We start from the raw sequence: 18953 nt of genomic DNA on the forward strand, positions 1-18953 counted from the left end.
CTCTTCACCCCCCTGACCAATTTTCTCTCAGCAGCAGGTGATAGCTTGCATTTTCTTCCTGATCTTGGCAGTGACGAAACAGTGCCATGCACTTTATACTTACAAACAATTGTTTGCACTGTTGCTCTTGGGACATGCAGCTGCTTTGAAATGGCCCCAAGTGACTTTCCTGACTTGTTCAAGTCAATAATTCGCTTTTTCAGATCCATGCTGAGCTCCTTTGACTTTCCCATTGTATCGTTTGTGGGCGTTTGTATCCAATGAGCCCTATTTAACTGGTCTAAGAGAAGTCACCAGCTGTAGTCACTCATAATCACTCACAAGAAGTTAAGAGGCTATGCTATGAAGCTCAGTTCGCTGACAACTTTCTAAGTCACCAAAATTGCTAATTCATGTTGCTGTATGTATATTTTTGACCCAGCAAATGTCATCACTTTTTTCTGTTAACCCATAATAAAGTCATTGAACAACCAAAACTTCATGAATGTTTTTTCTGACAAAGAAGTATCTGTTCCAATCACTCTATCTGAGAAAAATCAGAGTTTTAGAAATAACAGGACACTCAGTAGAGCCATTATATTATATTCTTTACAAGTGTATGTAAATGTTTGACCACAACTGTATTTTCCAAACCAAAAGATCAATTTCTCCCTTTTGGTCTTATCCAATAAAGTATGTATTTCCCAAGTAGTAAAATGTACTACATTGTGATTTGAAACCTAATTGCAGACAAAGTATGTTTAACATTTATCGATCTAAAATGTGTCAGTTTTTATATATTATTTTATAGAAATATCCATATTCCTTCCCGAATATTTTCAGAAACATTTCTGCATCACTTTAAAATGTCAGCATAATCCACAAAGAAACTCCTTTACAAGCTGATGCAAAAGCTGCTTTTCTCTTTTCCTTCCCTCACAATCATTCTATTCATGACTGTCATAAAGGTTTTCAGCTGTAGCTCAGAGTTGTCAGGATTCACCACTGTCAGCAAGGACATGACGTCAAGCGACTTAATTGGGCTTCTTTTTGTGCGTAGGTACCCCGACATGCCCTGCGCCGCTGACGTTGTGAATACCTTAGATCAACAGGCTCTTGCATCCATCCTCACTGCATATGGGGAAGAAAGACACGCCAGGAAAATAGCTTCAGCCATTGTGGAGGCACGCCGTGTCAGCCCCATCACCCGGACACAGCAGTTGGCCAGTGTGGTTGCAGGTAAATAGACACCACCCTGATTAATTCCCTGCAGCATTCAGGAGGCTATAAGGGAAAATAAAAAAGGAGTGGAGTTATTAAGGCTGTCTCCCAGTGGGATGTGTGTGTCTCAGAAAATTATGTGAACTGTGATCTCAGTCATCATCCTCTCTTCTGCCTCTGTTTTGGGTGTTTTTATTCCACCATCCTTGGAGAGATAAAGATGAGGCAGAAACTGAGTTGTAGATGGCTGGAATAAAATGTATGCCTAACTCACATGCAGGAGCCCATCTCTCTCCTTCCACACTGCCTACCTTTTTTGTTTTCTTTCCCCCTCTTTTTTCCCAGTCTTTTCTTTGCTCACAAATACAGACATACACCTGACACAAATGCAAACACCCACATGCACTCACAAACGACACACGAGTTGCATACAACCGGGGTTAGATTATTTGTCTTCGATGATTGTTTTTTTTCCTTTTTTTTCCTCTTAAGCCTTATGACTCCACATTTGAGATGCTGAATGGGAGAGATGTCGTTGCAACAGTTATTGCACAGAGCAGTATGTGCGTCAGTGTCACCCTGGGAGAACAGGTGTGAGTAAGAGCAGCTGTTTGATGCTTTTTGAAGAGCAAAGCGAGCTACCACCAGTGTTTATTGGGAACAATCTAAGAGGTCGGGTTTTTTTAAGAAAGTTCCAGGGGGAGCTCTCTGACCAGTTGTGGCAGTGATACTCGGCATCATTTTCAGAATAAATGACGAGGGGCTTATGCTTTTCTTTTTTAGGGATAATGTGGGACATTACTCAGCAATACACAAATATATTTAAAGTTTTTTTGTTTTTTGTTTTTTTACATGGACACAACAAATAAGTTCTGCAGAATGTTTTTAACTTTCATTTGTTTTCAGTCATTAATTTACTGAAATTTTATAGCAATAGGTAAACAAAGAATCAAAAAGAATCAAAGAATCAAAAACAAAGGTGCCTCCTTTTTCAAACAGAACCATAAGATCTTTTCAGCTTTATAAATTTTGAATTAGAAATGTATTTATTTTAACTAATAAATTGATTTACAAACCTTATTTTTCCAACAAGCTTTTTGTTTTTTAGATTTTAGATTGAGAGTTGATTGGTTGTTGTATTTACGACAGAGGTTTAAAAATGCTTTCTAAAACTGTTATCGTGATTTGGTGCTGTATATCTAAAATTTAATTTGTGTTGAATGGAATTGAATTGATATGACACACATATGTAAGAGCACAGGGATTCACAGAAAATATTGCAAGTGGACAAAGCTCCTGTAATGACAGGTATAAATATGGTTGTGTGATGACATCACGTCAGTGCACAAAGCGACCAATGTGGTGAGCATAAATTGGCCATTAAGCAGCACAAGCTGATAGAAGAAACATTAAGTGACATTTAAAGCCCGGGAATGAACGGGGCGTGGCTGCGTCGTATTGGAGCTGCGACATGGCTACAGGGCGTAATCGCTCCCGCTCTTTGTTTCCCACAGGAGCAGCTCATGATCTGAAACATATCACATCATCTGTCAAACGTGGTGGAGTCAATGTTATAGCACGGGCATGTGTGGCTGCCGATGAAACCGAGTGATAATGTGACTGCTGATAGAGGAGGCAGGATGAACTGTGTGTAGAGGGCTACACTCTCTGGTCAGATTCAGTCAAATGCTGCAAAACTGTATAAACAGCTTACTGTAAAAAACACTGTGTATAAAAGTGTGTATAAGAATGGCTATGATAATTTCTTAACCTAATGCAATACTTTTAATAAACCTCTTAAATCAAAATCGATAATTTGTAGTTAAATCACATTTTGATTGTTTGATTTAAAATCTGCCAAAACATTAACATTGCTTTGGTTCACTCTTAACTACCTGATTCTCCTTCATGTACACATCATAATCTCTTCTGTTCTCAATGGATCTGTCTTCAGGACCTTTTGAAAGATGAATTAGAGAGGGTGCACATGGCTTGGTGAGGCTAGCCCTGGGCTGGTCCTTGCTGTGCAGGCATTGTATTGATTGCAGTGTGAGTCACACCTTGGGCTGTTCAGTGCAGGAGGAGAGAAATGCCACATCACTCACTTCTCTATTTATTGCGGTTTCTTTTTTGGTCTATGTAAGTGTCTAATTGTTCTTGTCTCTTCTGTGTTTTGGTTGGTTAGAGGCACTAAAAGCTCTTCACTTGTTTTAATGCAAAAAGAAAGATTTTGAAACTTTAATATGCAGCAAATAATCAGTTTTTAGTTTTTGCTTTAATACCCACATGATTTGATTGATTTGACATGACTGATTTGCACATTAGCTCTGTGCATTCTGCACCCTGTATATGTTACTCGTGCACAGTTTGGTAAGTGCAGTTGCTCTGGAAACTTTAAATATTTGGTGAGTGTCTGCCGTTTACAATGCTCTGTATGGCACATGCATTTTGACCACAGGCTCAAATAAATTAAAGGGGTACAAGAAGTTTTGTAAGAAAAAGATTTCTTCCTCTGAATGTCAGGTGCAAATTATTCAGGAGTGCAGAAATGTTACGGCAGCTTGATTTATTTTATTCTAGGAAATGTTTTCATTCAACGGGTTTCTTTTATTTTCCTGAAGAGAGAGGATACCGGGAGTTATTTTAACATTTCCAGTGTTACTCTCATAAGGATAACACCTTAGGGCTGTTGAAGTCACAACGATCAGTGTGTAGATTGGTAATGTGTTAGCAGATAAGTAGTATGGCATGAACCCACTCTGTTTTTAAGATGCTATGCTTGATCTGCTTTACTTGTCAATATTTCTCTTGTCTGTTCAACTTCCCAGTCACACAGGCCTAAAGACCACTGAGAACCACTGGTCACTAATAAGGGTGGGTTTAAAATATCAAATCAAACTGATTTTAGCTTGAATAGCGCAATATCGACTCATTAAATCCTGAATCTATTTTTAAATATACATGTATTTAGGCAGAAATGCCAGAATCTCAGGTTAGAGTTCACAAAACTATTTCAGCAACCACCAAACAGCTAAAACAGCAAATGAGAGCAAGTAAACGGATTCCACACAAAGATGCAAACACAAAGCGAGTGTCGTTCACCCGTCGGTGCTGAAAGCCGACATCTCACAGATTCTAAACTTGCAGCTTTTGTCACTCTCCGAACATAATTCACTGAAACAGCAGCAAAAGAACATAAAGACTATGCTCCACGTTTGAAAAACATCGTCATGAATTCTTGCTTACTTTACTGTTTTGCTTCCACCACAATACAATCACACTTCCTGCACACGTTTTTCTCTCTCTCAGTGTACTAAGGAACAGTTTCCCATCTCAAATCTCTGTTTTCTGCGTTATTCGCTTGATTATTACGCACTAGTCTACCGTTGTGTACAGCGCTGTATGGATATGTACTGATAAATGGTCAGTTCTGGTGGATTATGTATTACGTTGCATAATCCACCAGAACTAATACAAAGCACCTATAATTTTCAAACCAGGAGGCTGTGGGGTTGCACTGGCTGCCATGTGCATTTTTTTGCTCGTCTGTTTAACACCATTCACAAATTTTCAAAACCATGTCCTCCAGTCTGGTCAGTCCAGACGGTTGACCTGTACTGCCAAATTATCAGCTAATGTTAGCTAGCTTGGTCAGCAGCTGCATTCATATACTATATGGGTGCCACATAGAGACATGTTTTTTTGGTGCTTAGTGGTGTACTAATAAAATACAGTGGTCCCTCGCTATACAGTGGTCCCTCGTTCACGTTTCACCGCCTCGCTGTTTCACAGATTTTTTTGGTGCAATTTTGCATGCTTTTTATTTTTCTTACAGCGCATTCTGTCCTTTCTCCTGATTGGCTTAAGACCATTGTCAATCAGTCTCGTGCAGTGTCTCCTGTACGCTACAGAGTGCATTCAGCTTGTCAAATTTACATAAATCTTCGATCGCTAGCAGTGTAACTCTAAAGTGCTGTACTGTATGTAAGTTTTCTCCCCCACACACACCCCAATGTCTACGAAATGTTTTGCACCGTCAAAGGCAACCGCAGGTGCCTTTGTTTTAAAATATAGATTTTTCTTTATATCTGTACCAATATGATTTTTCTTTATGCAGTAAAATTAGGCATTTTGACATGTAAGTCTCTAAGTAGCCTCAATTGGGGCCTAGAGGAACTGCATTGTTTTCCACTTCTGCATGGCTCTGAAGGTTGCCACTGGTCATTATAAAAAAAATTTTTTTTTTTAACATTTATTGTTATAACCTTTCAGGAATATTTCCAAAAAGAGTTGACTCAACTGCATAAAAATGTGTGAATTTTGTGACTGGATAGTAGGGGTGGGGGAAAAAATCGATTCTGTGTAGTATCGTGATATTTTGTTTGCTAATAATGTATCGATACAGGGACAGCAGAAATCGATATTTTGTTACAAAAAAGGTTTTTGTGCTCAGAGCATGTTGATCCTTTTTCTGAGCAAGAATCCTGACATTCCTTCACTGTCCAAATGTGTTTAACTTTTTTTTGGCAGTAATAAACATGACAGTTTACTTATTTTACTTTAAGACATGTTTTATGTTAATTAAGTTTAAAACTTTTTTATTTAATGTAAAATTATATTTTGTTTTAATTTACTTTCAAGTTCTTCAGTTGCTAAATGGGCTGCATAGTTTTCATAAATTGCATAGTTCAGAATAGCTATAATTGTACCAGATGGTTGCATTCAGTTAAGTTGGACTAGACTGTAATACAAGCTGTTCAGTTTGTCAACAATAAAACTGACTAAAATGAGAGAAAGACTGAGTGTGAGACTTTGATATTAGATAAAATGAATATTGATAAAGTTTACCTTTATGTACAGACTCTGAATATCGCAAAATATTTTAAAAAAAATTGCAATAATATCGTATCGTGCGTTAAGTATTGTGATAATATCGTATCGTGGGATGTATAGTGATTCTCACCTCTACTGGATAGAAGTGTAACTCTACCTTTAAGTTATCACCAAATTAGTAAGACTATTAGTTTAATTTGTTCTGTTTTTATTTGGAATTAAAATGCAATAATGCTATAATAAATCATTATTGGACCATTAAAATTGTAAGATTAACTCTGACCAATTCTTGTTTCCAGGATCGTTTCCTCCTGCAGTTCTCTATGCACGTAAAGACCGGCTCAACAGACCTGCACACGTGGCCACTAAGACTTTCCAGGCCTTGCGTATCTTTGTGAATGATGAGCTGAATGAACTTCACGCTGGCCTGCGTGCTGCCCAGACGTTGCTAAAACCCAGCGGACGTCTCTGTGTTATCACCTTTCATTCACTAGAAGATAGACTGGTCAAACGTTTCCTCCGGGGAGATGACTTGTCTAATCTGGATCACTTCAGCCAGAGGAAGCAAGGTACCAAGAAGGAAAACCTATCGCATGAAAAAAGTGACGGAAGTGTCTATTGGCTTCCTCTGCGAAGAAAAGTGATCACTCCAGAAAAAGACGACGTTAAGGAGAATCCTCGAGGACGCTCCTCCAAACTCAGGGCAGCACTGAGACGATAACTATTGAACATTAAATATAAGACAATAGAAGTTGTAGAAAAAAAGTTGGAGCTTTTTACATTGAACATTAAACTTCTACAAAGACTCAGGGTTAAATCTCAGTAGACTTGGTATCACTTTGTAACAAAGGAGCTCAGCAGAGATCAGCAGAGGTGTGGACTCGAGTCACATGACTTGGACTCGAGTCAGACTCGAGTCATTAATTTTATGACTTTAGACTTGACTTGAAAAATGTTCTAAGACTTGTGACTTGACTTGGACTTTTACACCAATGACCTGGGACTTGAATTGGACTTGAACCGGTTTACTTGAAAAGACTTGATATTTCACCCCAAATATAAAATTTAACATGCATATTATATAGAGATTGAAAATGTGACGTCATTCAGGGGTAAAACCGCAAAGGATTCTGGGAACTCGTGGCAAGAGGTACTAGCGCACGCAGGCTTTCAATTGAAATCAGTCACACAGCGATAAAAAGAAACACAAAAATGTCAAGAAGCTGTTGTATTATTAACTGCAATAGCCAGTCGCATGACAGCCACGGGAAGCCGACGGGTAAAGAGATCGGTTGTTATCGGATTACGTCGTTGAAGAGAAATTGTTCAAGCCATGTTTCCGAAGTAACAAAGACGCGACTGGATTGCAGCCATTCAAAGATCAAATATAACGTCCTAGAACACTCCAGCTCACAGGTTAGTCTGCTCCAAGCATTTACACGAAGGTCAGTGTTTTTTAGTAGTTAATACGTCATTTTCATAACATAATTGGTGATATAGGTTACAAGCAAGTCTGGCGCTGAACAGAAATTGTCGCGCTATGCTCCTTTATTTATTGTGCATAAATAGTGAATTGTCCTGACACAATATTGCGTTTCGCTTCTGTTATTATGGTACATTGACAAAAACATATACTTTTATTCACAGGATAAAACAGGTTTTTTGTATCACTAATTGCCCAGTACGATTACAGCATACAATATTATTGTCACTGCTACATTTCTGTAACGCGTACCAGAAATTATTTCCACTACTAATTAATTATCGTTGAGCTCAAAGGTCCTATTAATAAACGGTTAACGAATGTGTATTTATGAAGACGATTTGTGAGACTGGTAAACTTAACCTTTGTTCGTACGATGGTCTTTCGTTCTACACGGTGCATTTCAAGGTCCTGCACCCATCCGTCGGTAAACTGTACCTGGGCTTGTTGCAGTGACCTGAAGTTACTAAACTTCATGAGTGTATGCACTCACTCCAAGAACCGTATGATTATAAATATGCATATAAATATGCTACAATGAGATAGCTGACTTCATCTAACTAGCAAATGTTGTCCAGGCTACGTTGGTGATGCAGTTTTTTTTTAATATGTATGATATTTTTGTCATGCGATTTTAAAGCCGGTCCTACAACCGCATCCAAGAATAACATGCAGCTTATCTCAGAACTGTCGGTGAAAATTATTCTTGGAGCTAGGTTTAATTGAGCTGCATTTTAAAGAGGTGCAATTTCACAATTTGTGTATATTTTCTAAGTTCACTATTTTGTATGTGTTGAGAAAAACACAGATTAAAAAATTACATGGTCTAATATTTACATTTAGCATATAACTGCAACATTATTTTTTCGTTTTTTTTTTTTTTTTTTAAAGACTCGAAAGGACTTGAAATTCAAAATTTCAGACTTGTGACTTTACTCGGACTTTTACACCAGTGACTTGAGACTCGACTCTGACTTGCCTGACATTACTTGAGACTTGACTTGAGACTTGAGGATAAAGACTTGAGACTTACTTGAGACTTGCAAAACAATGACTTGGTCCCACCTCTGGAGATCAGTGTGTTACTGTAAGCTACTAAGTGGACTTTAGACATGAGGTGATTGTACTGTTTCCTATTTGCTTTGTAAGGAACATAAAAAATTAATTTACAGTTAAAATTCTGAATTAAATGGAACAAATGTTTACCAGTGTTGTTTTCATATTCCTAGTTGTTGTGAACAACCTGTTTTTTTTCTGACAAAAACAAGTAAAGAAAAACTAATGCACGAGGACAAAAACTGTGATGAAATGTATTGACACTAGGGATGGGTACCGGTATCCGGTGCCATGATGGCACCGGTTCTGACATAAACGGTAGTAACCAGACCAAAAAGCAGCGCACATTTCGGTGCTTTATTTCGGTGCTTTTTTTTCCCTGAGATGTCATACACTTTGGATTCCAGCCAATCATTTTACCAATCATTTTACCTTAGCGTAGTAGGCGGGCCCAGGTACGTACGTTCTTTTAGAGCAGTGCTACAGATTAAAAATGCCCAAGGCGAAGCGGTCAAAAGTCTGGCTGTACTTCACAGCAAAAGATGCAAACTCAGCAGCCTGCAACAAGTGCTTTAAGGTGATACTGTGCAAAGGAGGTAACACCTCGAATCCGATGAAACACCTGGCGACGCATAGCGTTTTTTAAAAGCTGAGAAATGCACCGTATTTGATAGCTTGCTGCGAGACCTCACATCGAGCACATATACTGCGGGTGGGTTGCCTGTTATCGGACCCGGAGTTAGCGACATCCCCCAAAAACCCAACGAGGAGAGTCCTGGCCCCTAGCCCTGCCAGTGTAGCAGAAATGATGACCGATGATGATGGCAGCAGCAGCCGTTCTTCTCTGGGTCAGTAGCTTAATGTTGTTCGTGTGTAATTTCCGCTGAGTAGGCTAACCATGTTATTAAATTAATGAACGTAAGGTGAATTAGCAAACACCGTTGTAGTTGCATGCGGCTGTCTTCCTGTTTGATGGCAGATACTCCCTTCACCCTGGCAAAAAGGCTAAAATGACCAAAAAAAAGTGGAAAACAGCTAAACATGAGAGGTTTTTGGACAAAGTGTGTGTTCTTCATTCTTTAGGCACCGGTTTGAGCACCGTTTAAGCACCGGCACCATTTCAAAAGTACCGGTTTGGCACCGGTATCGGATAAAACCTAAACGATACCCATCCCTAATTAACACTTTGGTAAATGAATAAAAATGGATGAAAATATTCTGGAGAGACGAGGTCCAATCAGAATTAATTAACTTGTTAGGAAGGTGGGAGGAGTTAGGGGAAGTGATCCAATCAAAAGTAATCTTGTAATCTTCGCATTTGATGTCACAGAAAATAAGACGCTTTTTAAACCGTGTGGAGGGAACTTGATAAGTGCTTAGCCTTTATATTTTAGTCAACTGTTGTTACCTCGGTCTGCCTTACCGGAGTCATGTACTACCCACAATGTTGGGGAGTAACGGAATACATGTTGGAGGCCGGTGTTTTAGGAGCGGCAGAAGATCTCATCAACAGGCAGTGTTGGGGAGTAACGTAATACATGTACCACCGTTACGTATTTAAAATACAAAATATGAGTAACTGTATTCCATTACAGTTACCGTTTAAAAAGGTGGTATTCAGAATACAGTTACTTTGTTGAAATAAAGGGATTACACGGCGGTCTTTCCCTGTTTCATATGCTAGGCTGTCCCGTCCTTTTTTTGGTAATTCCACACTGGTGGAAACTCAAACAAAACACGCATTAAGAGGCTCTAATGTCTGTGTCTCAATCTTGCGGCCTATGTCACCTCTACTTGCGGCCCGCATAAGGACGTGACGAAATATTTTTTAAAATTATTGTTCAAAAAATTATTTAATATGAAGGCAATAGGCAGAGTGTTACAGGCATAGCCCTAAAGAATGTAGCCTCATGGGCAGTGTAGTCCAGTTGTAAGTAAGCTATAAAGAATTCTGTGCTTAAACAGTGTTGGTCAAGTTACTTGGAAATAGAAATTAGTTACTAATTACTGATTACTTCTCCAATATAGTAATCCCATTACTTACTGATTACTTATTTTCAAAAGTAATTAGTTACTTAGTGGTTTTTTTTTTAAAAACCATGATGCACAACCTGAATGCATTATAAAGAAATAGACCTTTCAGCCCAATTCTATTTTTTTTCTGCGTAATCCATCATATAAAATTGAGTCAAATGAAAAAGTCTCTTTTTAAAAATTGTTTTTATTAGTTTTAGTCTTTTAACTTTATGCAACATTCTCTAGAAGAAATTTGTTTTCTGCATATTCCAGCATATAAATTAAACTTCACATCTGAGCAAGCGCCTGGCACGCTGCCTTGGGAATGTGAAATTAAAAGAGAAACCTGACCGCTGTGGCACCGGGCAAAGTTCCTGCCAAACAGGTGAAAATAGACTTAAGAGCGACAGGACTTGGTGCTGCTGAATCTTTGATTTTATTTTATTTTTGCTGTGTTTTATTTGCATCTATTTGAAAGAGTGAGTGTAAACACAATTTTTTGTCCTGGAATATGCAGAAAATAGGTTTATCATGTCTACGTTTCCATGTTATCCGGTTTTATTTTAAAAGAGTCATGTGTTCTTTTGTCACTGTGTTTAGTTTCACTTGTGATGTTATTGTTTAATTTCAGTCAGCTGTTTCCCCATGTGTTCTCAATTCTCCTGATCACCTGCTGTGTATTTAAGTCCTCTGTTTTCTGTGTTTCATTGTCAGGTCGTCTGTTATACTTACCACAGCCACCACAGTCTTCATAGTCTTTGTCGTAGTTTCACACTGCGTTTCATAGTTGTTCATAGTTTCATGTGTGAAGGTTCTCAGTCATCCAGGTCATCGTAGTCTAAGGAGCTTGGAAGGAAAAGCGTCTGGACTTCTTTGAGTTGCTTGAAGACGTTTCACCTCTCATCCGAGAAGCTTCTTCAGTTCTAAGGGTCAAATGGTGGAGAGTCCCAGATTTAAACCCAGTGGGAGTTTCCCCCCATACAATTACTAACCTTGTCATCTCCTGCACTGTCTGTTTTGGGCTCTGGGCTTGTCCTTCCTAGCGCTCATGAGACTGCTTTGCTGCACTGTGGTATGAGGTGCTAACCTGTTGACAGTGTTGGGAAGGTTACTTTTAAAGATTACAGAAGTAACATATTCTGAATAGTTTACAACTACATGAATGTACTATTGCTGTGTGATCTATTACTATTACTGAAGGCTACTCGCCATACCAATACCAACTAGATGTTTAAATCTTAATATAAATGAGTAACAGTAGGGTGGACATTAGGCTGCACTTTTTGCAGCGATCTTGTATAGAAAACTATTCCACGCGTATATAAAACAGGTCCGCAGCTCCAAACCGTAGTAAAGGGACCTCTGGCTAATATGTCGGGTTCGTGTCGGGCTCGTAGCTGAAAACTAGCTTTACTTTGTTGTCTGGGTCAAGTTTGCTAGCGACATACAGAGAGAGGCGTTGAAAGGCTGCTCCAACGGAACTTATTGTTTCGGAGGAAAACACGAACACAGTGTACAGTCGAGTCTTAATAGCTTACTTACAACTGGGCTCGTCAGGCACTCTTCTTGGCTGCAGTGGTTATTATTATATTTACATGCTTCCAGCTCCCGTTTCTGCTCGGTGACAGCTTGTAGTTTTCCACTCTCCTTTTTCTCCCTCCCTCGCTCACAGACACATAACGGGTATGGCAGTCCATTCTTCCTGCAGCACGGACTACACTGCCCATAAGGCTACATGCATTAGGGCTATGCCTGTAACACTCTGCCTATTGCCTTCATATTAAATAATTTTTGTATAATAATTTTAAAAAAATTATTATTATTATTATATCTCGCGGCCCATGTCACTGCAAGATACAGGCATTAGATCCTCTTATTGTGTGTTTTGTTTGGGTTTCCACCGGCGTGGAATTACCAAAAATAGAGAGACCATAGCCTAACATATGAAACAGGAAAATACCGCCATATAATCGATTTATTTCAGCAAAGTAACTGTATTCTAAATGTCACCTATTAAACGGTAACTGTAACAAATACATTTACTCATATTTTGTAATTTAAATACGTATTACATTACTCCCCAACACTGCCTGTTGATGAGATCTTCTGCCGCTCCTAAAACACCGGCCTCCAACTAAATTTAGGGACACAGGTGTCCCTAAATTTAGCAAATATTAGCTTCAGGCTAGCTTGCTACCATGAATAAGCTAATACCAGCATTTTATGCTTGGTTTATGTTTTCGGTTTATGTCCGACAATATTTTCACAGACTGGCCTTTAACGTGTCGCAGATAAATACAACAAAATAAAACTAGTACCGGTACCAAGAGAAAAAAAAAGATTTATTCATAACACGTGAAAAGACCCAGGAAAACCGAGTTAACGATAAAAACGATAACAAAATAACGCTGAAAACCGATTAAAAACCCTGAAATCCATACATTTCACGCCTGAGCCTCAACTCTCGCGGCCCGGTACCAAACGACTCACGGACCAGTACCGGTCCGAGGCCCGGGGGTTGGGGACCGGTGATATAAGCCTTATATGAGTCACTATATGAAGCAAGCCAAATCTTATGCAAGTCTTTTATAAGTCTTTTCTATTTCTTTTCCATATGGGTATTCTTATTGTTTAATTATGAAGAATTGTTATATAGGAATAAAAACCTGAAGTTGTATGTTAATTGACGCTATTTGAACACATATATGTTGTCATTTAACATGTATATACTTGCCTGGACATTTCAACAAAAACTTTCAACATTCATCCACTCAATTTGCAAATCCTGAACACATTTTAAACACCACTATATCACTGTGATTGTTACTTTCCACAATAATTATTTAACACAACAAAACACATCTTTCAGCTTTTCATGTGTTTCAAACTGGATTTTTGGAGTCCAGGAATGTAAAAATTTCTGTCTCTAAAGCACACAAAAAGGTTCAAACATTTTTCATTGTGCGTGTTTGAGGTTTGTTTTTTCCAAATATATAATTAACACAGTACAGTGGGCTACATACTGAACTTGAAGGATAAAAACAAAGTATCGATTCAATTGTGCTAGTATCTATCTGATACCAATACTAGTGCTGGTATCAGTGCATCGATATTTGGATTGATCCACCTAACTCTACTGTTGAATTAGCTTTGAGATTAACTACTGGATTAGCTGTCAGATTAGCTATTGGATTAGCTATCTCATTTCCAAAATCCTGAAGCAATGCAAATTAGCCACACAGCGCAATGTAAGGAGCTCCCTGATTGGTTGGACAGACACAGGCTGGCTGCCTGGAATTTTATATACTGCTGTTTGTGCTCATAGCTTTGCACCACTAAGTAGTGTGGGTGCTTGCACAATGGCCATTCAGCCTCGAGATTTATACTCTGCCCGACATGGATATGTGAAGAATGAAGGGGCTCTGCAGTGAAACGGAGTGCTGAAGCTCCGAGTGTGGGCCTGGGGACTCAGCCTGACCACCTGTTCAAGTTAACGTGCTAGCATGGCTAACGCTAGAATCACCGCTTGTAGCCCCGTTATTTTAAGACAATCTTAGCTTATGAAAATGTTACCTCGTTACAGTACAAGCTAGCTAGGTTTTTTGTAAGCCTATGTGCTCTTCACAAATAAAGCTTGAAGCAGCTCAGAGTATTATAACCAGCAACTGAGCCCTGTTACATTTTTACAGTGTTAGAGCAATGGCTGCAACCTACAGCATTTAAACTCGTGATTAAAACGCTGTCTGTAAACATTTCAGTCCAGATGTTACCACATTACTGATACTTAGAGTTAAAAGAACTCAATTCAATTCAATTTTATTGATACAGCACCAAATCACAACGACAGTTGCCTCAAGGTGCTGATTTCCAATGTTACTGGCATGACAAGCAGATCCCACCTGAGGGGACGCCATAATGGTCTGGGGTGCTTTTTCCTTCAGTGGAACAATGGAGCTTCAGGAGGTGCAGGAGCGTCAAACGACTGCTGGCTATGTCCAGATGTTGCAGAGAGCATCCCTCATCATGACTGAAGGCCCTCGTCTGTAAGGTAACAATTGGGTTTTTCAACAGGACAATGCTGCAGTACACAATGCCCTCTTTTGGACCATCCTGCGTGTTCCCCTGATATAAATCCAATTGAGTACTTTTGGGGATGGATGGCAAGGGAAGTTAACAAAAATGGACAACAGTTCCAGCAGTTTTGGGAAAGTTACTTTGAAAAAGTAATTAGTTATAGTTACTAGTTACCGCTTCAAAAAAGTAACTAAGTTAGTAACTGAGTTACAATATTATATCATTCTTTTCAGCACAACCTCACATGTCTGAATTTTTCTTTATTTTTTCATTTTAATGCATACTGTATTAACACATTTGATCTAAAATCAGACAAAAAACATAACATCCTAGTAGAGAAAGCTATATTTTTTACTGTAACAACCACAAACATGTTTAATGAATAATTTTCATAACTTCAAATGCAAATGTAAATTGTAAATTTTGAAAACCTATGCATAAGTTCTGCAGCAACAATGCTGCAAAATCTTCCATGAATGGTGACGCCATATTCTAGAGATGTTATTGGTGAGTAGGTGATGATTTCATACCTGAACCTGCTCTGTGCAGGTTAGGTCTGTAGCATAAGTTACCACTGGTATACCTCTGTAAGAAGTGATACAAAAACCCCGGGGTTCACCTTGAAGTTATACCTGGATAAGATTAAATGATACTTCTTGGTGCAGGCATGTTACCAAGATCAAACAGAAGCTACAACAGTAGCAATGGCACATAAACAACATGTTTAATTACACACAAACTCAATGTGCTTAACATAGAAGATGAAACAGTCAGCACAGACTTGTATGAAGCTGGCCATTTTTGAAGTTTTATTCCCAAATAAAGTTATTGTCTGTTTTTGTATTTGTTGTCCTTATTGATCAATTCCTTTAATTCCACCAGTGCTGCAATGATCCCATGCTGTGTTTGAAGTGAAGGAAGGTCTTATGTTTTGGCAATTTTTTTAATCCAGCATATACTTTCTTACACTGCTCATGTTTGACAGCATGTTAAACAGTCACCGTAGCTAAGTAGCTCAACATATAAAACAAACAAACAAAAAGAAAAACCCCACCTTCTCTCATTGACGTCTGTATTTTCCCTGAACCTCCCTGGCTGAGTGAGACCTCTACTGTACCACATGAATCAGTAACGCCACAAAATACTGAATGACGCAAGTGTCAGAAGTGGTGCTGAATGAGCTGGGTGGTTGTTCTTGAGCATTCTCTCACCTTCAACTGTAAGCAGATGAGGTGTTTTGATCTTTACTATTTGACTTTGACTAATTGTAATTGCTCCGTCAAGATTATTAGCACCTTTTTTTTCCTCTTCTGTCTCAGTTTAGTGCTCTCTAAATATACCCTTCTCGTTACCTTGGAAACTAAATGGCGCAAGTAACACTCAGCTGTGTCTAAAATTATATGCTGTTTTAATCTAATATGAAATGATGCTGCATCGTGAGTTTGATTGTCCCTCCCTTTTGACATCAGTGGATGTCAAAACACCATCCCTGCTGACTGAACATGTCCTAACATTTGAGCTTGTGAATACTTTGTTTCTATTTTATGGCCAAAAACTCTTTACTGAATCAAACTGTTGATCGTGTGTCGGGAGGTGAACACGGGTAGGAAACTTAGACTCACGACTTCATTTCGCACTGACACGTGACAGCGTTCATATAAATGCAAAAGGATGAAGAAAGCAGCAGATAGGGGAGATGAGATGCACTTTTTTCTGAGTAAACATTTTCCTTGAACAGTAATAATAGTAGTCTTTTTCTGACGTTTTCTTGCCCTTTTAACCCTTGTGTGGTGTTCGTATTTTTGTTACTCAGCCAGTGTTCATGGGTCTGGTGGACCCGCTAGAGTTTTGGCTTTCCAAATTAACACTATCAAACAATTTTATGTTAAATTACTCAACAGATGTTTACTTCATCCCAATTACAAGACATATGAACAGCAAACATGGTTAATTTTTTCCCTTTACCTTTGTTAGATCACATTTATGAATTAATGTGCTTCTCGTTTTTCTTTTATATAAAATGTTATAAATAAATCAGTTATAATCAAGTGGAGTGAGTGGAAAGACACAACACATTTACACGTGAAAAAATAATTAATTGTTTAATTTTTCTTTTGAAAAAAACTGAACACGGGTCTCACAGACCCGAACACCATACAAGGGTTAAAGCAGTCATTTCTTCTGTTATCACTGTACCCAGTACGAAGCCATGTTATTGTGTGCGTTCTTATTTTCAGCATATTGTAATCTTACCTCTGCATCTGCAGATCACAGGAGGATCATATTCACCACAAGTAGTCTAGCTACAGCAGTCATGAAAATAGATGCATGACTAAAATTAAGATGAACTTGAAATATTTTCTAATTCATCTGATAAGTAGCTCAACATTTAACACTGACTTTAAAGCTGCAGTTTTGAAAAAAAGGGAAAACACATCATTTAAGTGTGGAGTATGAAAGATGTGGACTCACTAGCAGTTTGCGGGGTCGTTAGCAGCATGCAAATATATGTAAATGTTCCTTAATGCAAATATCCAACCAGCCAATCACATGGAATAGCAACCTGCTGAAGTTCAAGCCGAGCATCAGAATGGAGAAGATAGGTGATTTAAGTGAGTTTGAATGTGTCATAGTTGTTGGTGCCCAAATGGTTGGTCTGAGTATTGTTGATCCCAGAGGTCAGAGGAGAATAGCCAGGCTGCTTCGAGCTGAAAGGAATGCAACATTAGCACAAATAAGCACTTGTAACAACCGAGGTATGCAGAACCTCTCAAACCTTGAAGCAGAAGGGCTACAGGAGCACAAGGCCACATCATGTGCCACTTTTATATAAGAACAGGAAACTGAAGATACAGTTTCAAAAGGGCTCACCAAAATGGGACAAAAGAAGATTGGAACAAAATCCCCTGATCTGATGGTAAGGCCAGAGCATGGACTCTGCTATCAGTGGTTCAAGCTGTTGTGTATTTGTTGTTTCACATAAGAGAAAACGATATTCTGCTTTGTTATTTTGCAGTCATTCATAAACCTATAATTTATGCTTCAGACAGTGTGAGTTTTCATCATTTCTGCTGTTTTCATGGACTTTCATGGACGGTTTATTTTTGAGACTGAGTGTGAGCAGTTTCATGATGGGTGATTGCAGGTAAATGCACAAAATACTCGTTGAAGTTCATCACTTGGTGTTTATTACCGAGTGCAGGAGAGACTGATAGACAGGAGCACTAATTACAAATTACTGTTATCTATGACTGCAAACTCTCCATTACCATGGAAACGGTATCTTCAGATAACAGTAAATATATGGTAAGGTGATGATGTTATTAAAGACTTGGACTCTATAAATTGACTGTCAAGTAGATAGCTGTAGCATACTAACAGCAGGTCCTTGGTGTCCTGCCATATATAATGCACACATTTTCCTTAAGTCACATATCAAACATTCTGATGCTGAAAAGATATTTTTAAAGAGATAAGTCAGATATTAAAATTTTGTGTCCAGGATCTGTCACTAACAGTATTGTGGCAACACAGACATCACTTCCAAAAACTGCATTAGCGCCACCTGTAATGCAAGAGTGTCCTCAGTCAAAGTGAACATTCATGCTTCCACAACTTTCAAGAGACACGGATAAAACGACTTGAAAGCTTTCTTTCCACAGCTGCCACCGTTGTGAGGGGCATAATCAAAAGAGACAAGGCTAAATATATGAAGACTGAAAGAATTGCTTTTTTTTAATTGTAGCTTTTGTTTTTTGACCTTCTCTGGCAGAGAGATGTAATCTTGGCCCTGTGACCATTACCTTTCAGTGTGAGGAGAGAGATAAGTTGGTCTGTGGCTCCATGTGTAGCAGACTGAAGAATGTATGTGTTTCACAGCATTGAAGGCTAAGACAGTCTCAGAATCCTCTGTTTACATTTTTACTCCTCTGTCTTACTCTCACTGCATGCCCATCTCTTTTTTTTCTTGTGGCAAAATACTAAGGTCAAAACTGTTTTAATCATTTTCATGATTGACACAATCCCTGAAGGTCTCGTGGGAAGGAAATCCAACCACTAAGGTTCAGTTTTGAAACTCAGCTCAAATGATTATACCACAGCACTGAAAAAAACAAACAAACCCTTTTTAAGACTTACTCAAATTTGTCACCTTTGGGTTGGTGTGTAGTTCATTCTTGAGCGTAAGCTGATCACAGCCTCTTCATTATGTTACACCTGTCACCAGACTACCACTTGCTGTGTCAGGTAGTGTACAGAGTGACCTGATGTCAGCTCACATACTCCAGAATCT

General features: G+C 38.7%; 1 protein-coding gene across 4 annotated transcripts in view; it reads left to right on the forward strand.

Annotated features, from left to right (window-relative positions):
* Nucleotides 1-6948, forward strand: part of mettl15 (methyltransferase 15, mitochondrial 12S rRNA N4-cytidine) — a 60632-nt gene extending 53684 nt beyond the window's left edge. For all 4 annotated transcript variants that reach the window (XM_026166461.1, XM_026166467.1, XM_026166455.1 and 1 more), the window contains 2 exons: nucleotides 1040-1218; nucleotides 6333-6948. In XM_026166461.1, the coding sequence (XP_026022246.1) occupies nucleotides 1040-1218; nucleotides 6333-6754 (601 nt within the window). In that variant the 3' untranslated portion in view covers nucleotides 6755-6948. The remainder of the gene's footprint in view (nucleotides 1-1039; nucleotides 1219-6332) is intronic.
* Nucleotides 6949-18953: the final 12005 nt, after the last annotated feature.

This window comes from Astatotilapia calliptera, chromosome 1, assembly GCF_900246225.1.
Source record: "Astatotilapia calliptera chromosome 1, fAstCal1.2, whole genome shotgun sequence".
Taxonomy (NCBI): domain Eukaryota; kingdom Metazoa; phylum Chordata; class Actinopteri; order Cichliformes; family Cichlidae; genus Astatotilapia; species Astatotilapia calliptera.